An 11,829-nucleotide genomic window follows, 5' to 3' on the forward strand; every position below is an offset into this window, starting at 1 on the left:
GTAAAGGAAGGAAAAAATCAGGCTTCTTCACAAACATGCAGGTATTAATTTATGTCACTCACTACTATGCCAGTAAAAAAAACCCCTAACTATACTTTCATATATCTTAAAGAGGAAGGAAAACAATTGTCATGGTATAACACCTAATTTGGGAGTGAATTCCACACTACCGTTAATTCGTGCTTACACAGAATATCAATAGCAGGCCATGTACCACTGGTAGGATCGTTTCATAATAAGGGAAAAATACAAAAAAAGATTAAACTGCAGACACAGTATAGGAATGATGCTGAGGGGACACTACCAAACCCAGGATCAAAAAAGTGAACAGCATCGGATCAGAAAAAAGTATCAGTAGTGAAAGCTTAAGGTCTAAGGAAAAAGGAAGCAGTTAATCCCAGCTTTGTATAAGGCCATACTTGCAAAACCCACTACGGCTATTTAGTTCTGTACCGTGAGCTCCTGTTTGATGTATTCAATTGTGGCCTCAAGGGCTCTTGTCCCTCGAGTAGCTTCATCTTCTACTGCTTTAACAGTCTTCAAGAGGGATGTGACATTTGTTACCATCACCTGAAGAAGAGAGAAGTGAAGACAATAGTATGTGAATCCTACCTCCCATTTTCAGAGACGGCAGGGTATGAAGCAAGGCAAATTAAGCTGGGAAGCATTGTTACTTCTAGTAGGACCTAGGAGACTTCATGAACTCCACTTGCTACAGGACTAAATACCAACTCTTGTGTTGGCCATGATATCATGGTAATTAAATAAAGAAATTAGTTTTCAGGCAATCAGAAATTGCTGAAGTCAAAGTTCCACATGTTTATCAAATGTGATTGAACAGACACTTTCAAATAAAATCTAAGAATAAGGTTTTACCTTGGCAGCGCCTTTCAGCTGGTACATGGATGGATCATCTGCTGGTTTGCTGGCAGCTCCTTTGGTAGCACCAATGAGATCAGAAAGGGCTTTTGCAACATCCTTGATAGCATTGATCAGAACAACCTATGGAATGAGAACTAGCTATAAGAATCAGGCAGTAAAGGGTGTCAGCATGAGAGTGTGATTTTTAGAACACAGCTAAAAATAAAAATCAATGTTTTTTCAAACATCTGCAATATGCTTGCCAGCCTGCATTTCACTGAGATCCAAACAAACAACTAAAGAAATACTAGGGATAATCTATATGGAAAAGTTGCAGGGTTAATTGAAAAACAAGACAGATAAAGCTGGAGAATGGCAAGAGTTTGTCAGCCTACACAAATAACACAGAGCAGAGTCCAGTCAATAAGCTGGATAAGCAGCTTTAAAGACCTGCAAGCTCTTCAGAACAAAAATGGGACGAGCCAGAGGTCCAATCACAATTCAGTAAAAATGAGACAAATACTTTGCCAGGAGCATCCCAGCTGGAACACAGTGGTGAAATAAAAGCAGAAGGGTTACACAAAGGCCTGATTAGTTCCACCCAATGCTTGAGCCTCTTGACTGTACTCTAAACAAGTGATAACTGAGTAAACCCAAAAAAATCCCAGAGGAGATAAACCATATTGTGTTGCTTAAAAGCATAAATCACACAAAGTTTTACCAATTGGAAACTGTCCCTGTTCTCTTTAAGAGTATCAGAAAAATCTTAAAACATCTCACCTGTGTTTCAGGATCATCAGATCCCAAGCTAGCTGCTCCCAATTTTACTACCTCAGCAAGTTGAGTGATGGTGTTAGCTGATGACTGAGCTGCTTGGGCCAGTTTGTCCTGACTTGAGGCAGCTCCAGAAACCAACAATTTTGTGTCTTCAACTAAAGCTTTTGCTGTTTTCAGGATGTTTTCCCTGTAGCAAAAGAAGAGGAAGCAGGGAAGGAAGTGGAAAAGGAGAAGAGAGAAAAAAAGTGTTTTCCAGTGTTATGGTGACTAACAGCTACATGAAAGAGCTTATTTAATCATCATGCCAGTATCCATTCATAACATAGCACAGGTCAGGGAGTAAGTTTAAAAAAAAAAAAAAAAAGACAACTATTAAAACAGTAGCAGAGCATTTGGGGCAAATGCAAGGCAGTGTAATAAAACAAGCCCATCTTTAAAAGAAATACATAGGGCAATAGCATCATAGAGCATTGTATTTGAATACTAAGAGAAAACCTGGCCATACTGTGAGAAAAGTACCAGCTGTTCAATGTCCACATTAATCAGCATATTGTAAAGAAACTAAAGTGATCATGGGTGAGGAAGGTGGAAGGAAGAATGGCAACAGGAACAGAGAGTGTGTCCTGGTCAGGGTTCCCCACCCTCTTCCACCCATATCTGTGTTTTGACATTTCAGGACAGCAAATCCAAAGCAACATCTGGGTAAAAGAAAAAATCACTTTGAGTATGTAGTTCACAAACAAGTCAAATCCCAGGTTTCCTGTTTCTCCTCTCACTCCCCTGCTTCATTCAATTTCATTCACAGGAATCCAGAAAGGTAAAATTTTATCTCCATGTGCCAATCTCTTCTGCCAGTTCCAGTGTTCCCCTGGCATGCACTCTTCCATCTTTTTCAGCAGCACTGACCTGTGATCTGCAAATGATTCGTTGTTCTCAGCATTAAGGGTTCCAGCAGTAGCAAACATGATAGTGGTGTCCAGATCTGCAATTATCCCAGACACAGCACTGGCTGCAGTAATACAGGCTTGTGTACCTTTGTTCCCTGCCTGGAGGGCAGATAAAACCAGTGAAACCTAGAAACAACATAAAGCAACAAGGTGGTCATTGAAAGAAAGTTGGTCCTGTGAATCATTACTACTCTCTTTATCAGCTTTAACTTTACTTACAAGGTACTGTCTACCCCTGCCTAAATTTGGAATTGTCACTACTCCTGGGATACATAATGATGGAAAACTGGTACAGCTGACAGCACACGAACACAGGCTGAACCAACGGTGTTTGGTGAAATCTGAAAGCAGCTGACACCAACCCTCAATGTTTTGTGCAACAAAAGGAGAGAGAAGCCATCAAAAAGGTTCAGCAAAACTACGCACGCCGTTTGTTTGAAGGGGTGTTTCCAAGGAACAAGAAGCCCCACAGAGTTTGAAGATGCAGTTCTAGGCAGTTACTTTGGCCCAGTCCTAAAAGGGGAGGATGTTGCTACATGAAACCACATGTCATTGACCAACCTCACAGTAACTATAGCCAGGGAGTGCCTCATAAGGCACAAGAGTCATCTCACATCTTAGGATATTGTTTTAGACCAATCTCCCTCTGATAGGAGGCTGAAGTTTTATTGCAAGGCCTGAGCAAGGACTAATCACAGGCTAATCCAGCACGTGAACACTGAACGCTTGAAAGAAAAGTAAGACCGTTGAGTAATTCAGACACTATTGTACTGGAATGCAAAGTTAAAAGAGTTTCCTGAATCCAGTTTGACTGGTTTACTCCCAGTGGAAGCTTGGTAGACAAACACCATGGGGTAACATGGAAGGCTGTCTCACCTTTTCTGTGACAGCACGAGCACATTCTATCAACTCCCTTTTGGTGTAGCTGTCTGTAGGGCAAATCTGGAGAGCTCCGGCTTTTTGCACAAGAAAGATACACCCATGGCCAAGTTCCTGCACCCGAGTCCTGATCTGGAACCCGATCTAGATGGTAAAGGCAGCACAGGGAAAAAGGAAGAAAGAGCAAAGCAAATAAGTAAATGTCATGCTGGTACACTGTGTCAATAGAAATAGAAACACTGTCTCTCTGGTGAATCTTTATTTCCAATATTCCACCCACGACTACACCCTCTGCAAGACCAGAAAAAAGGAAACAGATGTAATTTCACCTACGCATGAAGCACAACCCTATAAAAGGCTCACTGATGAAACAGGGCAGGAGTGACCCAGAGCCCAGGAAAGAGAAGGGATAAGGCAGGTACCCGAGTCAGACATAATTCAAGCAACTTCACATTTAAATGCAACTTCATCCTCCAGAACAGCCCTGTCAGTGTGAGCTGCACTCAAGGTACGTGCAACACGTAAAAAGCACGCATTTACTGTACACTGCTGAAACTGGGTCAGAAAGTAATTGACTCTCTTTGCTTGGTTTTGAACCTTTCAGAGTCTCCACTCTCCAGAATCAACTACATCCATGCAGAACACTGAAATGTGGAAAATCCTGCTATTACTGCTTCTGATTTATTAATAATCCTGCATCCTAAGACGTGTGGTCCCTGTTTCGAAACATGATAGTTGTAGTCCCTGCATGTATTCTGTCACTCAGGTGTGATTTGGGATTAATAAATGAGCAGAAATCACAGCCATTAGTATCACAAAGGGAATTATTTCAACCTCAGGCACAAAGTAACGTGCAGAAATGGTAATTCAATTTTACAATATCGAGCCAAGTGCAAGCTGTTGCTCTTCACGTAGCACAGAACACTCAAGCAATGTATTAGCAGGATGTGTAAACACAAAGTCAAAAACTCTTTGAAGGACTTTTATGTAGATAATCTGATACATCTGGAGAAGGTGAGATACCCTCTTACCCCATCATGACAAAGTTTGTCTATGCTCCAGTAAGAAGAGAGGGGTGAAAGAGCTGTGCAGTTGTGCTCAGAGAAGATACAGCAACTCCCAGAACAAGTGAATACAACTGAGGCGAACAGCCCATCCTCCTCACTTAGCACGAGGCAAGACGCTTCTCCCACATCATATTCCAACTCTGAGCTATGGGAGATGTCCTTCAGCAAAAGATACTTGTGCTCTGACTGCTTGCATTAATCTCACTTTCAGGATAGGAAGTTATACTTAAAATCACTTACAGGCAAGATAAGAAAAGCATATACATATTCGTAACTTGTAAAAACATGCAAGATTGAAGGAAAGCCACATAGTAACAAGTTAAGAGTTTTAGGAGTTTTCTTTGTATTTGCAAGTTGCCTGTAAGTGAAAGCCCAGGTAATTTAGGAGGTTCTGTTACAGTCTATGGAATTATCCACTTTTATCCCAAGCTGTTTCTTTCTGAAGCCAGACAGAGATTTTGACAAAGGATTTCTGTTCTTTGATTGGACAATTCTTATAACAAGGACTGTCACCTTTACTGTGTTCTTCACAGTAAAAGAACATCCTTGTTAACACCACCGTGTACAGAGAATAAAGAGGTCTAAAAACTGCAGACCTCCTCTGGTTCTGCCGTAGCTGCAGCCATTCGGCCCTGGAGAGCCAAATGCCCATAGTCATTGGTCATTTGCGATGCAAGTCCTCCCAGCTCCTCCGGGTTAGTAACCGACTTAGTCATCTGAAAAAAGAACACAGGCGAGAGAAAAAGAAAATTGACAGGCATGAGAATAACTTGTTAATACACCCCCAGATTAGAAGCACACTCATCTGTTTGGCCACGCTGATAAAATGGGGTAATCCACTTGCCATGGAAGGGACCTGTCCTCCAGCAAGAATTCCAGAGGAAACTCAAGCAAACATGCTTTATTAGAGTCATGGGTAACCAGGCAGTCACTGAACACACGGAGGAATCAAAGAGCAGCAGTTAGAGCCAATCCTTCACTCTTTGAGGGGCCATTGGCCAGGTACAGTTATTCAGACTGGGAAAGGAAGTGGGGTTTTTGTGTCACAGCCACCTTATTTTGTCAAAGGTGAGCTAAGCATGATCACTCAGCTGAGACATGGGAGCATGAAAAAAATCTGAGCACCAACGCAAAACACATCTCTGATGACGGAACAGGATGGAGAAGGAATAGGCAGGATGACACAGAATGTCTCCGTAGGGTATCAGTATAAATAACTGAATCTCTCTTTAGAAAATTCCTGCCTTTTAACACAGATAACACAGATAGTTCTTCTGTCTCAAATTAATGTAAGCAAAAGCAACGGAGGTCCATCCGTGGGACAAAACTAGTTTTAGATAAATTTCTACTAGCATAATCATGGACCCATCTTGACTGCAAGAGCAGTCGACTTTGAGAAAAATCCTGTCTGTAGCACTCATGAACAGTCCTCTCCATTCTCTCAACAACAAATTAGCAACCACAGTACTGTTCCAAGGGAAAGCACATGGATGCATTACTGTGAAACACAAGTCAAGAAAAATCTCAATTCAACTTTTTTCTTTTATTAAACCCAGGTGAGTCATAGAAATGCAAGAAAAGGACAGTGTGGGATGCTGATCTGCATTCATTCATTAAACATTACAGGGCTCTGAAAACACTGGCGTTATTTCACAGGCTTAGTGAAACAGTAAGTGTGAAAGGGTATCCTGAAGTTGCTGATAAACAAAAGGTGGCATTTCAGCCCAGTTAAATGGGCTGATGAAAAAGCACATGGTTTGCCTTTTATTTCTTCTTGAAAATGAGCCAATTAAAGAGCTCTTGTGCAGAAGAGCCACAATACAAGCCAGTGCTCCTCCCGAAGAGGACCCCTCTATGATCACACCACTAAGACGAAAGAGTTAAATTGACAAAATCATCACTCCTTTTGCTCCATTACCCCTAAAGAGAGAGGGTTATTGAAAATCTGATGATCAAGAGTGTCTCAACACTGCACAAATAATTCCACATTCCTTATGTATACAGAGTTTGCACCTGGTTAAAGTAATTTCTTACCATTTCCTGTGCTGTTACAGCAATGGCTTTAGAATATTTCACCACAGTGGTCTGATAATCAACAAAAGTTCCTTTTGGATCTGGAGGTGTACCTTCATCCAGCTGCATGAAAGAGGGAAAAACACAGCATTAAAAAGTCACACTAAGCAGCATACTTTACAGGCAATAGTAAAATTATATATTCAATTCTATGACCTCCTCTCTCTCAAGATACTCAAGTGAAAACAGTGCACCAGGATGTAGAGAGAAGCTCAGCAAATACTTGAGCCCAGGTTATGAGCATAGAAGATGCTGAGAATGTGCAGTGCAAAGTTTTTGAGCATGAGGTTTGCTTCTCATGCAAGGTCAAACAACCTCTCTTCTCAGCTAATATAGAAAGAAAGGTGCAAAAGTTATAAACCAAGATGTTCATGCCAGTAGATAATGTAAGATTTCTTTATGTGCTAAAGTTGTCAATCTTTAAGTCACAATAGGAAAAGCCAAATATTTGGATTGAACTCATGTACACTTTGCAACTATACATCTTCAGCAGAATGCATTACAAAGCATAGCACAGCATTTCAGGCTTTGACATCATCTTCTCTGAAAGTAATTTGCTTCACAGTTAGCCTGCTGTTCATTTAAGAGACTAACATGAAAGATAAGGAAAAAAAAAAGGAAGCAAAAATAAGAGGTCACTTGACCTAAGATGAGAGTTAAATGCCAGAATATTACTGAACAAAATATTTTGTAGGAATTCTACTGACAGGTACTGTATAGGTTGCAAACGTGAGCACCATGGCCCACATCAGTTTTATTTCACAATATGCAAAATCACATAATCTTCAGGTTTCCTGTGACAATGTTTCATGACTGACCACTCAATCAGCCCCAGTTCCTCCAAAGCCTTGCAGTGTGGATCAGCTTTCAGGCACAAAGTGAGAAAAGGGTCAATTTCTATGCTCACCTTGGTCATTGCCTCTGCAATTGAGTCTACCATACCCCCAACCATGCCAACTTCACTTGCGGCTTCATTTAAGGTGACCATGATGTCATCCACAGCCTCCTTCATCAGTTGTGCAGCCTCAGTGATGGCATCGTGAGTATGAGATGCCTGGAGGACACAGAATGAGAAAACCGAGACAGTCAGAGGATGATCTCTACAAAACAATGTGAAAATCAGAAGCATAAGAAATTAAAACAGTAACGGCACTGAAAATAACATTTCTGGGCAAAGAGGACAAGTAAAACACTGCAACAAAGTGGACAGGACAAAACTTGTCAACTCCAACAAGGAGCCATGGCACATGACACTTTCAGCCTCAGGTGCCACAGTCTTTTGAATGTCCTCTAAAGACGGTGGCTCTTTGTAAGGCGCAAATCACAGCTAAGTTATGAACAGTCGTGTGCTGCTGCTCTTTCCTGGCAAGGGTCCCCATCCCACTGGGATGCCATGCACCAGACAGGCCCTGGTTTTTAACCATTTGCTTTCTCTATGAGAGCCTAGACAGCTCTCATACCCTGACTTTGTGTCCCCTGAGAGGATGCTGTGAGGAGACTGGAATCCTGTCTTGGAGAAATGTTTCCACTCTCAGAGACATCACGAGAGCTGCCACTGGCACTTTCACTGCAAACATATCCCTTGACTGTACAACAGGTACGCACTGGTTTTTCTGTTCTACCTGCCTTCCTCTCACCCTTAATGCCACACAACCACCTTACCTTGGGGTTTCCTCCCCCTTCTTTGGCAGCATACAGCATCTGTAAGGCAGATTCTGCTAGAGTCTTGCTCTGGTCCAACACGGTCATCTGTTGCTGATGATTCAGTGTCTTGGATGCCACACCAACTGCAGCTAAAACCAGGGGTTCGAAGTAACTAGCCAGCTGTGTTACCTAAGAAAGCAAGAACAACCCCAGAAAGCCATTAACCACATTTCTCTGGGCGAAACTCAGAGAAAGCACACTCCCTGTTTACCACTGGGATGTGTGTTAGCTCAAGGAGCACAGTGTGCTTCTGCAATGTACAGCGTTGGGTTTGGATCATGTGCCCAGGAGTTGTGTCTCCCCTCACTGTCCACCTCCTTTGCAAAGCCACACATCTCCTCCTTCAGAAGCACATGGTCCCTTGAGGTCATATTAAACCGTGTTCAAGATGGTCACGGGAGCCACATGCTGTTCAAGAGCATCCCTGAAAACCATCTCCTCTGCACAAGGGAGGAACCTCTCAATCTTTGTTGCCTCTACAGTTCTTACTCTCAAGAATGTATCACATGATGAGAACTTGCTATGTGAGAAACTACTAAATCTTGCAATAACCATGGTAAATATGCTTTTGGTATGTGCACTCTAACATTTGTTTTTTTGGACAGACATCTGATAAGCACAAGTTTGACTCTACTTACACTCCATGTAACAGTGAACATTTACACAAAGTCCCTCACCAAAAATCTCAGTGAGAATATCTTTCCTCTGGCCCAAAATGTAAACCGGTTTATTTGGGTCTTGGCTTGGAGTATTTGAAAATTCCAGATTTTTTCTTCTTACAAATGCTTTCTTCTGCTCTCCCATAGGAAGAGAAACTGCTATGAAATTGAGGTCTTCCCTAACATTCAGCTGTCCGAGATTTCAAATGCCTTTTTCATGGCCAGACAGTACCTTGTGCCCCAGCTGAGCTGCCTCTCCCCGAGCTGCGGTGGCAATGGGATCGATGAGGTGGCCAATTTCCTGTACAACTGATGTCAGCTGCTCCTGTAGAGCCTAAGAGAAAGAGGAATTGTCAGTTGCTATCACAGCTGTTCTCTTACCAAGTTGTACCACACTCGACAATCACCCTCAGATCAGCCAACATCCTCAAAGCTGTTCAAGTGACCTGCTATGGCAGGATGCAGAAACCCACACTGCTGGTTTCCCTCACATACTGGCTCATTTCTTCTCCCTTACCCTCTTTCAACAACAGCAACCCTGAGATGGGCCTGCTCCTCTTTAGGTTTATATGACAAGTCCGGGGAGAGAGTGCTGACAGCAGCAAACTCAGGGCTAGGTGTCCTTTCTCACTGTAATGTGACCAAGGCCCCCCGACACCTCCCAAACTGTTTTTGCCCTGACAAAGATTTAGTATCACTGCACCAATCAGAAAACTGCCAGGAGCACTGATTTAAGTTTGAAGAAATGTTTTTCAAAGCAGAAAATATAGCACAAGAACAAAAACCTCTGCAGACTTTGAAGCTAGCAGGAGAAATCCACTGGCAAAGGAAAAATGTCACATCTCTGAGGGGCAGAGATGAGGAGTGACCACCTGAATACCATCTGCAGGACAGGAGTAAACATTAAAAGCATATTAATGGCCTGGTCAAGACATAAATACTGGCTTTTAGTTCAGAGGCACTTGATATCTTGGCAGCCATCAGGATTAAGGTCACTCTCTTGAAAGGCAAGAGAAAAAAAATACTATTTTTGCCCTTTGTTACATTCTGCTTTGTAAATAACTGCCATTTTTGGTACCACTTATTTCAGTTCAACATAGTGTCCAAGATAACTTCATCATTTCAATAAAAATGAATTATGACATATTTCCTGCAACGACTTCTTTTGCACAGCTTAATTTGGTCTGACATTTCTAGTATGCAGCGTTGCAGCCCAAAGAAACCACTCCAATAAATACATAATTTCAAGAAGCTACAGTATGAAAAGACAAATACCAAGCTGAGAATCTCAACACGAGTTGCTGGGGAAGGAGACAGGGAAGAGGGCACAGAAGGAAGCATTCTTAAAGTGAACATATCAACATCAACTTTGAATTTCACTTCTTAAAGGATAAAATAGGCATTAAGAAAAAGGACATCGACATTTATGTCATTGGTCTTCTAGTAATAGATTAGCTTCAGAAACTAATCTATTATGACTCTTCAGAAACTAATCCTGGCCTCCACAGGGCAAGGCATCACAAAAACTCTATCAGTCTGTCATATCAGCCTAGGAAATCAGACTAATATGTGGGTGGCAGTAAAAAATAACTACTTTCACCCCTACTTTTCCCTGGTGATTCTGGGATCTTTGGAGAAGTGATACACATTGGTCAGCCTATGACTTTGCCTAGAAAGATGCGCGTAAGGACGCTCCTCCCCTCACTGGCAGTGGATTGTGCTGTGATTGAGCAGCAGTGGGCGAGGCTGTTCAGCACTCCTCTGTTGGTGCCTGTGCTCTCTGCCTCACCTCCACGGAGATGTCATCCCTGGTGGCCAGGCTCTGGCTGACGGCAGCGAGCGAGGCCTGCTCAATGTCCCTGATGCATCTGTTGATCCCATCGATGGAGAAATCACATTCACGCTGCCCTGGGGCCTTGTCCCTGCAACACAAGAAACACTAAAGTGAGCATGGTGGCAAGGAGCAGGGTCCTTCCTGAATGCACACAGGCTCACTTTAAAAAAAAAAAAAGCAAAAACAAAACAAGAAAAAAACCCCAAAAGCTGTTTCCCACATATTGCATGTTGGTACAGGGTCTGCATGAAGGTAATATTAGCTACAGTGTTCATTTTCTATTACATTTACCTTAGAGTGAATTGGAGGTGGAACCAGAGGGAGAACAGAATACAAACACAGAACAGCCCTGTGCTGCAGGGTGCTGCAGTCATCAATTACAATTAAACATCCAGTGTAACTGGGGAGATATTGTGCATCACAGAGTAATTTCCATCAGTGAAAAATAACACAGTGCTAATGGCCATATGGCATTTTTCTTTATGAACGGCTGCTCAAATACTACAAAAGACATACCTGATAGAGGTAATAAGACTCTTGATAGAATCTGAGACCGTATGGGAATGCCCTGCTAGTACAGACCATGTAGGAGGATCTTTGGGATTGATAGCTAGAGAACGGGCAGTTTTGATCAATGAAGATGAGCTCTCCAACATTGTCTTAGCAGAAACCAGAATTGGTTCCTGTGCTCGTGATCCCTGTGGTCAGGAAGGTATAAGAACAGAAAGAACATTTAAATTATTATTTGAGTTCATCCACACTTCCTGCTCCTAAAAGTCTATTTAATTAACAGCATTAAAATGGAATTATAATTTCCTCCATTGTACTATCATATTCACAGATAATCAAGACAGAAATAGAACTAAAATAATCAGTCCAGCAATTTTCTCTGAAACATGCTTAAGGAACACATCTCAAGAAAAGCATCTTCCAGCTGAGAAACAAGAGAAAACAACGACACTTGTCTAGTCGCAGACTACAGAAATATCATTGAAAATACACTTTGTCACAAAAACTGTCATCTCCAA

The 11,829-nt window shown here is 42.0% G+C and overlaps 1 protein-coding gene across 1 annotated transcript in view; it reads right to left on the bottom strand.

The window, feature by feature from the left end:
• The window catches only part of TLN2 (talin 2), a 181,689-nt gene that overhangs the window by 27,143 nt on the left and 142,717 nt on the right, over nt 1-11,829 (bottom strand). Inside the window, 12 exon segments of the mRNA XM_008636855.2 lie at nt 454-570; nt 877-1,002; nt 1,642-1,825; nt 2,545-2,711; nt 3,462-3,608; nt 5,128-5,247; nt 6,566-6,667; nt 7,512-7,658; nt 8,267-8,437; nt 9,200-9,301; nt 10,757-10,889; nt 11,318-11,499. Coding sequence (XP_008635077.1) covers nt 454-570; nt 877-1,002; nt 1,642-1,825; nt 2,545-2,711; nt 3,462-3,608; nt 5,128-5,247; nt 6,566-6,667; nt 7,512-7,658; nt 8,267-8,437; nt 9,200-9,301; nt 10,757-10,889; nt 11,318-11,499 — 1,698 coding nt within the window.

The sequence above is a fragment of the Corvus brachyrhynchos genome, unplaced genomic scaffold (genome assembly GCF_000691975.1).
Source record: "Corvus brachyrhynchos isolate BGI_N302 unplaced genomic scaffold, ASM69197v1 scaffold200, whole genome shotgun sequence".
Taxonomy (NCBI): Eukaryota; Metazoa; Chordata; class Aves; order Passeriformes; family Corvidae; genus Corvus; species Corvus brachyrhynchos.